Here is a 15,265-nt window from a genome sequence, read left to right on the forward strand (position 1 = left end):
AGATCACATCCACCGCTCTGCCCTCATCAATCCTCTTTGTTACTTTTTCAAAAAACTCAATCAAGTTTGTGAGGCATGATTTCCCACGCACAAAGCCATGTTGACTATCCCTAATCAGTCCTGGCCTTTCCAAATACATGTACATCCTGTCCCTCAGGATTTCTTCCAACAACTTGCCCACCACCGACATCAGGCTCACTGGTCTATAGTTCCCTGGCTTGTCCTTTCCACTCTTCTTAAACAGTGGCACCACGTTAGCCAACCTCCAGTCTTCTGGCACCTCACCTGTGACTATCGATGATACAAATATCTCAGCAAGAGGCCCAGCAATCACTTCCCTAGCTTCCCATAGAGTTTTAAGGTAAACCTGATCAGGTCCTGGGAATTTATCCACTTTTATGTATTTCAAGACATCCAGCACCACCACCTCAGTAATATGGTTAGATGTGAGCATCACTTGTGTTGCTACTGTATACCAATAGCATGAGAGAGTTTGCTTCACGTGTCGCTTAAATGTTTAAGATCCGTTACTCACCAGGGAATTCTGTGTTAGACTGGGCATCTTGTGAACAGCTAGTGACAGCCATTGGCACAATGAGCTGATCAGGTTAGAAGTTACCTCTCAGGATAGCTTTGAATACTTGGTAGTTAACTGTCCAGTCACTATCTAACTGGTCTCCATGGTCTCACCTCTATCAATTGGAATCCAATTGTCAACAATCAGCATCCTTCTCATACAGTAGAAAATATTGTTCCCATTTGCATTGGTATTCTTATATCTTGATAAGCGCAAGACAAAATGTTTCAGCAAATGTTTCAATACTCCAGGTCTCTACTGCCAAATGACTGTCATAAATACCACTGAAATATGCTGTCAGAAAGTATGCTTATTGGTCTAAATTGTCTTATGGTAAAAGTACCATTTTTTGATTTCTGTATTTCTAAACTCCATTATTCTTTCTATCATCCCGCAATTATTTTAAAACCAAACTTGACTATTTACCTTTCTTGCCTCATCACTTCACTTCTCCTGTTCTTCTCAAACTTTGTTTTCCTCGAGCAAGCTTTGGCTCTTATTATAAAGTAGCTTAAAGTTCTTGCTTCATAATGAATGCAACACTTGCCCTGAACTGAAGTTCAACAATTTCAACTAAGTTAATACTGCACTAAGGAGAAAGTGATGACTGCAGATCAGAGACCAGAGTGTGATGCTGGGAAAGCACAGCAGGTCAGGCAGCATCTGAGGAGCAGAATAATTGACGTTTCAGGCATAAGCCCTTCATTATGAATGAGACTTGTGGGCTGGGACTGAGAGATACATGGGAGGGGGGTGGGATTGGGGGGAAGGTAGCTGAGAAAGCGATAAGTGAATGAAGGTGAGGAAGAAGTTGATAGGTCAGAGGGGGGGAGTGATGGACAGGTCCGGAGGGCGGTGCCGATTTGAGGTTTGGAACTGGGATAATGTGGGGGGAGGGGAAATGAGGAAGCTGTTGAAGTCCACATTTATCCCGTGTGGTTACAGGTCCCAAGGTTGCGGTTTGGCGGTGGAGGAAGCCCAGGATCTGCATGTCCTTGACTGGGTGATTAGATTAGATTACTTACAGTGTGGAAACAGGCCCTTCGGCCCAACAAGTCCACACTGCCCCACCGAAGTGCAACCCACCCATTCCCCTACATTTACCCTTTCACCTAACACTACGGGCAATTTAGCATGGCCAATTCACCTGACCTGCACATCTTTGGACTGTGGGAGGAAACCGGAGCACCCGGAGGAAACCCACGCAGACACTGGGAGAATGTGCAAACTCCACACAGTTAGTCGCCTGAGGTGGGAATTGAACCTGGGTCTCTGGTGCTGTGAGGCAGCAGTGCTAACCACTGTGCCACCGTGCCGCCCATGAACTCATCTCTTCCTACCTCAACACCATCCTGTCCCCCTTAGTCCAGAAACTCCCCCTCTTACATCGTGGTTACAACGGCAGCAGTGGTAGGGGGAGCTGAATTGTTCAGCCATGGGGCGGTGGGATTGATGGGTGCGGGTGTCCGAGATTTTCTTTTGAAGCGATCTGCAAGAAGGTGCCCTGTCTCCCCAATGTAGAGGAGACTACGCCAGGTGCAATGTGTGCAGTAGATGACATTGGAAGAGGTAAGGTAGATTTCTGACGGATGTGGAAGGATTCCTTGGTGCCTCAGACAGAGGTGAGGGGAGTGGTATGCATACAGGTTTTGCACATCTTGCGGTGGCAGGGAAAGATGCCAGGTGTGGGGTGTGGGCTGATGGAATGTGTAGACCTGATGAGGGAGTCGTGGAGGGAATAGTCTCTCTGGAACGCTGATAGGGGTAGGGAGGGAAAAGTAGCTTTGGTGATGCGGTCCGTTTGGAGGCGGTGGAGGATGATGCAATGCATGTGGAGGTTGGTAGGGTGGAAGGTGAGGACTGGGGGGGGTCCTGTACTTGTTGCATTGGAAGGGGTGGTGTTTAAAGGCAGTGGTGTGTGAAGTGGAGGAGATGCGCTGGAGGGCATTGTTAACCACATGGGAAGGGAAGTTACGATCATGGAAGAAGGCCATCTGGGACTTTGAGGTGGAATTGGCCATCATGGGAACAGATGCGGTGGAGGCGGAAGATTTGGAATAAGGGATGGTGTATTTACAGGAGGTAGGATGGGAGGAGATGTAGTCTGGGTAGCTGTGGGATTCGGGCTTGAAGTAGATGTCTCTGGTTAGTCGGTTGCCGAAGACAGTGATGAAGCGGTCCAGAAGGGAAGGGAGGTGTCCAAGATGGTCCAGGTGAAGTTGATGTCTGGGTGTAAGGTGTTCATAAAGTTGAACTGCTCAATCTCCTCGTGGGAGCACGAGGTGACACCGATATAGTCTTCGATGTAGCGGAGGAACACGTGGGGGGGGTGGTGCCGTTGTAACCACGATGTAAGAGGGGAGTTTCTGGACTAAGGGGGACAGGACGGTGTTGAGGTAGGAAAAGATTAGTTCAGTGGGACAGGCGCAGGCTGAGGACCATGGTCGATTTGGGGCAGTCAGGTTTGTGAACCTTAGAAAGGGGGTAGAATTGGGCAGTGTGGGGTTCGTGGACAATGAGGTTGGAGGCTGTGGGTGGGAGATCCCCAGAGCGGATGAAGTTGCGAATAGTTTGGGAGATGATGGTTTGGTGATGGGAGGTGAGGTTGTGATCAAGGGGGCAGTAGGAGGAGGTGTCTGCAAGTTGGTGCCTGACTTCAGTGGTGTAGAAGTCAGTGCGCACCGCACCCTTCACCTCCTCCAAGATTTTCGTTTCTCCTGCCCCCAATACTTCAGCTACACAATGGACATCCAGTCCCTGTACACATTGATCCGCCATGACGAAGGTGTCCAAGCCCTCTGTTTTTTCCTCTCTCGCCATCCCAACCAGTACCCTTCCACTGACCACCTCATTTGCCTGGCTGAATTGGTCCTCACCCTCAACTTCTCCTTCCAATCCTCCCACTTCCTCCAAACCAAAGGGATAGCCATGGGCATCTGCATGGGTCCCAGCTATGCCTGCCTGTTTGTTGGATACGTGGAACAGTCCATCTTCCGGAGTTACACCGGCACCACACCCCACCTGTTCCTCCGCTACATCGAAGACTGTATCAGCGCCGCCTCATGCTCCCACGAGGAGGTTGCACAGTTCCATCAACTTTACCAACATCTTCCACCCTGACCTCAAATTCACCTGGACCCTTCCCTTCCTGAACCTCTCCACCACTGTCTCCAGCGACCGACGACCCACAGACATCTACTATAAGCCTACCAACTCCTGCAGCTACTTAGACTACACCTCCTCCCACCCAACCTCCTGTAAAAGTGCCATCCCTTATTCCTAATTCCTCCGCCTCCGCCGCATCTGTTCCCACAATAACCAATTCCATCTCAAAGTCCCAGATGGCCTCCTGCTTCCATGATCGCACCTTCCCTTCTCATGTGGTTGATGATGCCCACCATCCTTGAACCCCACAAGTCCCCATGCAATAAGGACAGAACCCCCCCAGTCCTCACCTTCCACCCCACCAACCTACGCATACATTGCATCATCCTCTGCCACCTCCAAACGGACCCCACCGCCAAAGATATATTTCCCTCCCTACCTCTATCAGCGTTCCAGAGAGACAATTCTCTCTGCGACTCCCTCATCAGGTCCACACATCCCACCAGCTTGCACCCTACACCTCCGTCCAAGGCGTCAAGGAATCCTTCTGCATCCATCAGAAATTTACCTTTACCAATGTCATCTCCTGCGCCCGTTGTACCCGGTGTGGTCTCCTCAACATCTGGTAGACAGGACACTTTTTTTTTTTGCGGATCATTTCAGAGAATACCTCTGGGACACCCGCACCCATCAACCCCACCGCCCCATGGCTGAACACTTCAACTCCCCCCTACCACTCAGTCAAGGACATGCAGATCCTGGGCTTCCTCCACCGCCAAACCTTTGCCACCTGATCCCCTCCTCAACATTATCCCAGTCCTAAACCTCCAACTCTGCACCGCCCTCCGGACCTGTCCATCACACACCCCCTCCAACCCACCTGTCACCTTCTCCCTCACTTTCATCCTCCTATCGCTTTATTGCTTTCTCAGCTACCTTCTTCTTCTTCCGCCCCACCCCTCCCCCAATTTATCTCTCCACCCCAGCCCGCAAGCCTCATTCATAATAAAGGCTTATGCCCGAAACATTGATTATCCTGCTCCTCAGATGCTGCCTGACCTGTGCTTTTCCAGCAACACACTCTTAGAATAGGCTTAGCGCAGTATTATGATTATTCAGATGTGCGTGCAGTATGAGCAACATCCAAACCTTTCTTCTCTCTATAAATAATTGCTGTTGTTTCCAACTGAATGGCAAATGGCATCTGAGAGTTATTTTGAACTGTTCCTTGTTTTATATTTATTTACTTATTGCTTTAGGAGCTGTTCACCCGATCACTGACAGAGAGTGATATGAGGACTGCTCCTTACGAATTTCCAGAGGAGAGTCCAATCGAACAGCTGGAGGAGAGACGGCAACGTTTGGAACGCCAGATCAGTCAGGATGTGAGGTAAACTGAATTGCTGTACAACTCTAGGTGGCATGCCTTTTTAATAATTTGCTCCATCAAATGATGTAAACAGCAAGAACATTATTGTTATTTATTTTGCAGTATGTGCCATTGAACATAGGTGCAAATAGTAGGCCATTCAACCCCTCAAGCCCGCTTTGCCATTCAGTATGGTCATGGCTGATCATTGAGCCTAATCCCCCCCCCTCCCCCATATCATTTGATCCCTTTTAGCCACAAGAGCCATATCTACTACCTCTTTGAAAAAGCAGTTTATCTTCATCTCAATCCTAAAAGGTTTACCCTTTATCCTTCAGCTATGATCCTTGGTTCTGGACTCTCCCACCATCAGGAAAATCCTTCCTTCCTGTATCTAACTGTCTAATCCTGTTAGAATTTTATAGCTCCTCCCCCCCCCCCCCCCCCCGCCCCACCTCCTTTCTTCTAAGCACCATGGAATACAATCCAAATTGATTCAATCTGTACCCATATGTCAGTCCTGCTGTTCGAGGAATCTATTTGTTAAATTGTGGCTGCACTCTGCCTGTATTAAAAACAAAAACATCCATCCTCCAATAAAGAGACCAAAACTCCAAACAATATTCCAGGCGTGTGCTCACCAATACTCTGTACAATGGCAGCTGGACCTCCTTCTTCCTGTACTTGAATCCATGCCATGAAGGCCAATGTACAGTTTGCCATCTTTACTACCTGCTGCACCTGCTTGCACATAGTGTGCTAGGCACCCAGGTATCATTTGAACGTTTCCCTTTCTGAATTTACAGACATTCAACTAGTAATTGTCTGTTGTGGTTTTGATGCCATAGTAGGTTACCTTACACTTAACCACATTGTTTGCCAGCTAACTAAACCAAGTCAGCAAGATCAGTGTGAAAAATGTACATGTTGCAACAGTTAGAGATTGGAATTGAAACAGAGTGGAGAAATGTGTGTAATATTTAATACCAGTTTGCTTGACATCTTCTAGATCATCATTATAACAGTTGATTGGACTTAATTGGTGCAGCCAATTCTAGTTTTTATTTTTCTGAATGAATTTTTAAAATTAGTTGATATTTATTGGATCTTCAGGTACCCTTTGAATAAAAATTAAGCAATTAAACAAATTCTCACTTAGAAATAGCTATAAATTTTGTGTGTAATATCATCATCCATTCAGTGACCAGTTATTAACATTAAATGGAAGAGAAAAGACTGACCAAATTTGACCTCACCATTGTGAGAAATTATAAATCCGTTTACTTTGTATAATCCATTAGGCTTTTCTGAAGAAAAGTACTAACTGATTAATTGTAAGAGGAGTTGTGCACTTGTCAACAATGGAATGCGAGTTGAAAATCCCATCATGGATGCGATTAAATCTTATGGTGGTTTGACCAGTGTTATCGAGCAGTGGATTGCTGAATGTAACAATCTTATTTATTGGTCAAATATTATTGCACAAGATGACGAGTGAAAGTAACTTCCTTCTATTTGTTACCAGATCTAGCTGCAATTTGTTTACTTACCAAACCTTCACACACCAAAATGAAGACACAAATTGATAAAAGGATGTAGTTGTGTTGTATATTAAACTTATCTCTGGTGAAAAAAAAGATGAATGCAGTTGGAAGGTTAACGTTCTTCTCTCTCTTTTCCATGTCTACATGCTTTCCCTTAATTTTTTGTATTCATACTTAAGGTTGCTTTTTCTGATGAAAGGTCATTACAAATGGGATTGATCCTCAGCACCTCTTATTTTTATTAGGTGACCTTGTTCAAGTAGCTCCATGTTGCCAAGTTAGAGCCCTTCTGGCAGAGTTATGGATTCAAGTCTCACAGCTGAATGATTCTGTCAGCAGCCAGTGGAGGGAGAAGCTATGTTGAGAGCAGAAGAGAATGCATGATGTTTTGTCTCTCGAAAGGCAAAACTGACGATGCCAAATGTTCTTGCACTGCTGTGGTAGAAAGAAGCGCAGAGAGATTCATCACAGTAGTTTTAATATTGGTGAAGAGAGTTTGGAAATATGCTAGGAAAGGATTGGAACTAAAACGCTTTTTAATAAAAGATGCAGAAAAGCCATTATGTTTGTGACATTGACAATTGGTTCTAAATGACCACTTGACCATTAATGATAAGACAGCCTTTGTGGTGCACTCATTCTCCATGATGTTTTATTTTTAACTTGATATTGGTTTTACACTCGCTACGATTTGGAGATGCTGGTGTTGGACTGGGGTGTACAAAGTTAAAAATCACAACACCAGATTATAGTCCAACAGGTTTAATTGGAAGCACTAGCTTTCGGAGCACTGCTCCTTCATCAGGTGGTTGAGGAGGACACAATTGTAAGACACAGAATTTATAGCAAAAGTTTACACTGTGATGTAACTGAAATTATACATTGAAAAATACCTCGATTGTTTGTTGAGTCTTTCATCTGTTAGAAGTGAAACTGTCATGGTATTATTTCATATGTAAATCTCAAAACTTTCTTTAAAAAAGTTATATTCTCAAGTTAACTTCTAACAGATGAAAGACTCAACAAACAATCGAGGTATTTTTCAATGTATAATTTCAGTTACATCACAGTGTAAACTTTTGCTATAAATTCTGTGTCTTACAATTGTGTCCTCCTCAACCACCTGATGAAGGAGCAGTGCTCCGAAAGCTAGTGCTTCCAATTAAACCTGTTGGACTATAATCTGGTGTTGTGATTTTTAACTTTACACTCGCTATTTAGTTTAATTTGTGTGTCCATTGCTCCTGTTAGAACCAGAAGTTAGTTACACATACATGTCACAGACTGCCCAAGCATTAAGTATTTTTACATTCAAGTCTAGACTATACAAATTCCCATTGTAACAGAACAATGTTCAGGTTTTATTATTAGAACTTGTCTCACGCCAGTTTTGTGCCATTCTGGGCTCATTATTGCCATGCAACTAATGATCTGTGCAGCAAATGGAATTGCAAATTCTGCTTGTGTTTTAAGATAATTTTGACTACTTGTTTGTTTAAATGTCTGCAAAGATTTAGAACTTCAACATACTGTTTTAAGGTTTGAGAAATTGAAGGAAGATGGTACATCTTTTTGTTTATGATAAATCTCCGTGCGTCACCAACCATTTTAATCTGTAATGCTGTTTGCAGAAACCCCTAAAATGATTAGGACATTAATGCAAATACCGTTTGTGGGGGGGGGGGGGGGGGAAGCCAAAAAATAGTTCAAATTGATAAGACAGTTTGTGATGCATCACTTGTGAACTGCAGTTAGAAAATATGTTTGCTAATGTCTGGATTAACTAGTTTATCTTATCTTTTTTTTTCCATTTCCCTTTTCTGTCCTTGCATCCTTTGTCTTGCTTCTGCCTGCCATCTTCAGACTAGAACCAGAAATTTTGCTCAGAGCCAAACAGGACTTCATGAAAATTGACAGCGCTACAGATCTACAGTGAGTCTTTCTGCACTCCCAAAGAAGTGCTTCTTCAGCCTGGTACCAATCATATAGTCATGGATATTCTCTGCTTTCATTTTTGCTCTTTCACAGGTTTCTATAAGTGGATTGGTTATGCGCTTATGATCGAGCGATCTAATCATCGAGCACTGATCGAAGATCTATTTTTCAATTAAGAAAGGTCTTTAATGACAGATTATAGAATCCAGATACAATTGAAACTTTTTTTTATTTAAGTGATTTCATCTTCAATAATACGATCCTGCCTTAGGTTTTTTTTTGCTTTGCAAATTTTCTTCTCAATTTCAAAATATTTTTGAATATTTTGAATTTGAACTTTAACATGATATTCAGGTTTGCAGTTCAAGTGCAGTATGTAGATCATGACTTGACTTTAAAAATAAAATTTCAGTGTTTATCCTTAGCCTAAAGTTTTAAATGTTGTGGCCACTGGAAGTTTAGTTCCAAATTTTTTTTTCATTTTTGGCATTGCAAATAATAATGGCTCATGGAGACAAGCCTTTTGATTGAATTGGACTAAAAGCCATTTATGGATTGGGAACTGATGCGTAGTCTTGCTTTTCTCTTGGCTGATGTTGTAAGGGAATTCTTCAGGTCTGGAGGTGAGCTCTTAATTACAGTTCATTCTGTGCAGTAATCAGATGTAAGTAGTTATGCTGGGTTTTTGTCTGTAATACTTAGCTATGAGGTGTATCCATCGTACAAAGCTTTGACTAGGAAATGAGTAGGATATTTCCATTCCTGTAGCTTAGAAAGCCATTCTTAATGGATCATTGGTTGAATGATGGTTTAATAATAAAAAAGGATATTTAATTCTGGCAAGATCATGCAGGCTGCCATTCTTTTCTAAAAGATTTAAGTTTCATAGGAGTCTTTAAAATTATGATGGAGTTTGAAAGGATAGCCACATAAAAACTTCTCCCAATTCTCTGTAACAAAAGGGCATACCTATACTTTGGCAACAACCTAATGCTGACCAAATAAAGAACTTGGAAGGACTTGCTTTATCCAGAAAACAGTGCGAATGTGAATCCCACTGCCAGGTGAATGGTTGGTTGGGGCAGACTGAATCAACTCATTTTAAGGGTTCACTTCATGTACGCATGAGAGAGGAGGCAATGAGAAGTATACAAAATGAGGTAGGAAGAGTTCGTAATGGTTGGGAGGATTCTTGTGTAGTTCGATCATTGACGTTAGGTAAGCTAAGCCTTAGTAATTCTGAAATGTAGCAATTCTCAGATATCGCTTGCCATTTGCGAAACTGCACAGCAGATAATTTCTGACATTTCAGCCAGGTAAAGCAAGGAGCAGTCGTAGGTTGAAAGTTTTTTGATTTTATTTGTGAAATCTTTGGAAACAATAATGAAATTTTATGAAAATTGTGGTTTATTTTTAATACTTCTGGTTTTAAGCAATTAGCAGCACCTTGAGAGCAAATAAATGATGCATTGGATCCATGTATAAGATTTACCAAGTTGGCGTACAGATTGGGATTTGTGACAGTATTGATACGTTTCTACTGTACTATTATAATAACTTGCACATATCACATTCCACAGATTGTAAATTCCTAGCTCTGTTATAATATAGTTCCTTCATTTGCATTAGTTTGATGACTTCTGGCAAAGAATCTTCTCTAACAAATGCAAATACATCAAGGTGTGACCTTTGCAGTGAACTCGAGCTTTCTAGTTGAATACTTCACATAATTGAGATGCTTTATGATCTATGCTTTGGACTTCTTCCTTTAGACACTACAAGGACCAAATTGATGCCACAACAGAGAAGTATCCTGAAGAAAAGGAGAATGAGATCGAGCAGGAATTCCAGAGAGTTCGCATATTTGGAGAAGAAAAATGTGGGGTACGATAGAACTTTGTTTTTGTCACATTTTCTTTTTTATTTAACGTGGTTTTATTTTGATTCGTTACCAGCTAAATATATATTTTTACAACTTATTATCTTGGAATTGACACACTGCAGCTCCAGCATTGTAATCTAGGTGATAGCGCAACATGTTCCACCATGGGGCATTTCCCTTCACCAAGTAGAATATAGAGTTGAAAGGAAAATTGCTGTGAGCATCTTTTATATGGCTCTTGGAGGTAGCAATCAATCTATGGGGAGACTGAGATAATGTGAACAGGTTTTTTGCCTGTTTTCAAGGAATTATAGCAGGTGAGTAATAAATGGGTAGAACCCAACAAAGAATTACATGTGAAGGATTCAGCTCAACAAAGCCTCACAAGCTCTTTGATGTGAAGCAAAATTGTTTTTGGTGGCAGAACAGTAACCAGAGGACATGTACGTAAGATGATCAGCAAGAGAAATGGCGAGTAAGGAGAACTGTGTGTTGCCAATAACTGTGTCCTGTGACAATTACCAGTGCTGTGAAGTGACTGATCAAGACTCTAAGCTTGCTCAAGTAAACTGCTCGCGATAGTTTGCAGCTGTTCAAGAAGAAAGGACTCAAATGTTATTATGTACAGTTTTGGTGGCCCCATTACAGGAAGGATATGGAAGCATTGGAAAAGGTGCAGAGAAGATTTACCAGGATATTGCCTGGTCTGGACGGAAGGCCTTATGAGAAAAGGCTGAGAGACTTTGGTCTGTTCTCATTGGAAAGAAGAAGGCTAAGGGGGGATTTGATAGAGACATACAAGATGATCAGAGGATTAGATAGTGTAGACAGGGAAATACTTTTTCCTAGGATGATGAATTCAGCTTGTACGAGGGAGCATAACTACAAATTGAGGGGTGATAGATTTAAGACCGATTTCAGAGGAAAATTCTTGACGCAGAGAGTGGTAAGGGTGTGGAATGCCCTACCTACTAATGTAGTCAACTCAGCTACATTAGGGAGATTTAAACAATCCTTAGATAAGCACATGGATGATTTTGGGATAGTATAGAGGGACGAGCTGAGAATAGTTCACAGGTCAGCGTAACATCGAGGGCTGAAGGGCCTGTTCTGCATTGTATTGCTCTTTTATGTTCGATAACTGTGGTAGAGTAACCAAAAGTAAAGTAGAGAAAATACTTTACAAACACCAAGTCATATTGGTGATCAAGGGAGTATCATCTTCATATTAATCATTTAAATGAGGTCTAAAATAAAATTACTTAGCAAGCCAAGAGCTATCATATTAATGAGATTCAACACAGTCATAAGATATGCTTACGGCTTTTTGAAATATGAATTGAGAAGTTTGGTTTTTCAGTAATTCTTGATTATTGATTTTTCCTTGTGTCTGTAAGCTATTAATAAGAACATCACCCACAAATAATCTTTTTGTTTTTATGAATTTTTTTTCATTAATCACAGGTTCCTTTCACAGACCTTCTGGATGCTGCCAAATGTGTTGTCAAAAGCTTGTTTGTTCGAGAGAAATACATGGCTCTCTCTCTGCAGAGCTTTGGTAAGACTACTAAGAGATTTCTGGAGCAACTGGGAGACAGGCAGTGTCAAGCAAACATGCATGATGAAACCCTGGAAGCGCCCATTTCACCAGGTGAGACCAGACAGAAAATTGTCAGCAGCAGGAGATTATGTTGAAAGCTTTAGGTGACAGATGGTGATTGCTGCTGGCTCTCAAATAAAAGTAATCTGATTGGCAAACAGGAAATTATTTCTGAAACAGCATGTACTGGATGTTAATAACTTTTAAAATCAAATGCTGATGGTTTAAGCTGGAGCTTTTACAGATGTTATCCATTGAATCAAAAACTCTGATACCATTTGATAGGCTGTGAAAGGTCAAGTTTTAAGGGGTAATTGGTCAATGTTAGCACCATGAAATGGCTTTTCAGCAAATCAATAGTCCTTTTTTAACTACAATCATTATTATTTTCCATTGACTCAACTATTGGCAAGATTTTTAAATTTAAATCAAGTACAGGCAATGTTGTGACTAGGAAATAAGTCTTCAAAAAGAGTTTTGTTCTGTGAATGTGAGTGAAATCAACAAATGAGTATGTTGAAAGATCAGCTGCTGATTTGGTACAAGCCCATTTTGTACTGCTGTTATGGACTGGTTTAATCTCCTTACTCTCTACAGCAAGTAGAGAAAACATTTAAATTTCCCATTAATATAGCAAGTTTTAATCTAGATTCAGTAAATTAATGTCAGAACATCAAGTTCCTATTGAATATAATGTGTGTAGCAATAGTAAGTCTTTATTCTATTAAAATGCCACATTGCTTCTACAATGATGATTAAATATGCCAGGAAATTACATGTGGACTTTAGTGCAGCAGGGGGAGCCCAACAACCACCACCAAGACAGGCTGACTTTCTGAATTCCATTCGCATTGGTGGCTTCTGCCAAAATACACTTTACCAGGGTTCTTGGTGGAATCACTGGAGAAAGGAAAGTGGGAGGGTAGGAGCAGTCTTTGGTGCTATGGGAAGGGACCATTGGTAACGTGGTGTTCAGAGAAAAGATAGGGAGGTGGCCATCAGTAGGCATCACTTTCCTAATGCTTCGATCATTCACTGTGCCAAAGAATGAGGGACCAAACCTCCAAGGCTGCAAGCTCGTCCGTCTCCTTTTGTGTTAAAGTCCCACTGGTTGACGACAAGCAACTATGGACAGTGGGTTGGAACCCTTTTAAATGGGCATTAATTTCCTATTCAGCAACACCACAGAGTTCTGCTGGGCGAAAGGCAGAGCTTGAACTTCAGTTTTAATTTGGGTTGGGGGAAGGTGATGATGTCCCAACTCTCATCCTGCTACGCTATTAATTAGGTTGACTTCCCCAGCTTAGACTTCACTTCAAGTGTTGTTGTTGGCTGGGTGTTAAATTACAGTCTGTAATATCACTGCTGTGACATTTCCTGAAGACTGTGTTATCTTGACGATGAAAGAACTTTCTATTAATTGTGGCCTAGTGATATAATTGCTAGAATATTAATCCAGGACCCAGGTGATGATCTGAGAACCTGGTTTGAACCCTAGAAAAAAAATCTGGAATTAAGTGTGTAATGATGACCATGAAACCATTGACCTTTATCGGGAAACCCCATTGGTTCACTGATGCCCTTTTGAAAGGGATACTGTTGTCCTTGCCCTGTCTGGCCTCCATGTAATTCAGACTGACAGTATTCTTTGATTCTTAAATGGCCTCTGGGGTATAACTGCTCTCTTGGGGGTGGGCACTAATTGCACACCCATTATGTGAGGCCCACAACCCATCAATGAATTTTTAAAATTAAACTTATAAAACACCTGAATTTAATTTTTATGCAGGGGACCTGATTTATGAGCATCTGGCTTATGAATATTCATACTTAGGAACATGATTCTGTACATGTTTTTAAGATATTACTTTGGAACATTTCTTTATACTGGCAAACAACTATTATGTTGCATGGTGTTCTGACTTGCATACAAATTGACTTGCAAGCAGACTCGAGAATGGAACCAGTTTGCAACGTGGAGATTGCCTATGCTGTCCACACCATTTGTACTTCCTGCATTCATGTACTTTTAGTTACCAAGTTAAAAAACACCACCTAAAATTTCAGGCAAGTTCAGCTCTTCTCTCACTGAAGTGTAATTATTTTAGAGATGTAACTCTCTAAAATGTTATTTTAGGAGAAATGTTATTAAACAGAGATTTCATAAAGAACGAAGCAAACAACACATTTATTTTTGCTGTCCACTGTGGGTAGTAAAAACTCATTCTGTAATTTGCAAGTAAATTTTAAATACCTTCTTTTATACACAGTTTCAACTTCTACAATACACAGACAAAATACCCCTCTTGTTGTTATTTATGTTGCTGAACTGTTTCTGCACATCATCTGTGTCCAGGTATTATTGTTATTGTGTAACCTAACAGTTAGAAACTGCTTGAGACTTTAACTATTTGTTGACTTATCTTGCAGATACAACAATCCATTCACCATTTGCTGAGGAGCATCCGTATGAAAACTGTGACCCAAGTATAATGCCAGAGGATACTGGGTTTGGCTGCAAAATGATAGATGGAGTTACCCATGTGTACTCTGAATCAAATATCATGGACAAGTAATCAAAAGTTTTGCAATTCTTATGAAAACATATGTATGTGTAGATTTGTTCATAATAATTTATATCAGACAGATTATCTGATGTTCCTTACTTGAGTTGAAATTTCCTCCAACTTTTTTGATAAAAACTGAAGCATTGTTGTAGCTTGTCACTCCAAGCTCCATTCCCAGCCTTCCAACTCCATCCTGCATGCTTGCAGCTGATCTTCGATTAAGCCACTCCCATTACAGCTTTGCTGTTATGTTTGATCCAGAGGTGTGGTCTTTTGACCTCATTTTTGCTGGCTCAGCCTGCCTTGCTAATGCTCAATATTACTCAGCTCTACTCATCTACTGCTTGAACTCTGTCATGCAAAACTCATTTATTCCAGTGTACTCCTGGCTGGTCTCCCACATTGTACCCTCTCTAATCTAGAGGTCTTCCATAAACTCTTCTACCCATCTCTTAACTCAAAAGAAGTCCTATTGTCTTTCATCCCTGGGTTCATTGACCTGCATTGTCTCCTGGTCAAACAATGTCTCAGTTTTAAAGTTTTCTCCCTATTTCTGTAATATGTTCTAGCCTGACAATCCTCCAAGATACCTGTGCTGCTCCAGCTCTGGCCTCTAATGCATCCCCAAGTTTAAATTGCTGCACCATTGGTAGTTGTGGTTTCAGTTCTTTAGGCTTCAAGCTCTG

At 41.6% G+C, this 15,265-nt stretch overlaps 1 protein-coding gene across 4 annotated transcripts in view; it reads left to right on the forward strand.

Moving 5' to 3' along the window:
• Nucleotides 1-15,265, forward strand: part of LOC140467429 (AMP deaminase 2-like) — a 180,585-nt gene that overhangs the window by 114,144 nt on the left and 51,176 nt on the right. For all 4 annotated transcript variants that reach the window (XR_011955456.1, XM_072563781.1, XM_072563780.1 and 1 more), the window contains exons 3-7: nucleotides 4,942-5,072; nucleotides 8,459-8,527; nucleotides 10,303-10,414; nucleotides 11,877-12,063; nucleotides 14,443-14,584. Coding sequence is in view for 3 of the 4 variants with exons in the window: in XM_072563781.1 (XP_072419882.1) it covers nucleotides 4,942-5,072; nucleotides 8,459-8,527; nucleotides 10,303-10,414; nucleotides 11,877-12,063; nucleotides 14,443-14,584 (641 nt within the window). In the remaining variant the exon portion in view is untranslated. The remainder of the gene's footprint in view (nucleotides 1-4,941; nucleotides 5,073-8,458; nucleotides 8,528-10,302; nucleotides 10,415-11,876; nucleotides 12,064-14,442; nucleotides 14,585-15,265) is intronic.

The sequence above is a fragment of the Chiloscyllium punctatum genome, chromosome 45 (genome assembly GCF_047496795.1).
Source record: "Chiloscyllium punctatum isolate Juve2018m chromosome 45, sChiPun1.3, whole genome shotgun sequence".
NCBI classification, from domain to species: domain Eukaryota; kingdom Metazoa; phylum Chordata; class Chondrichthyes; order Orectolobiformes; family Hemiscylliidae; genus Chiloscyllium; species Chiloscyllium punctatum.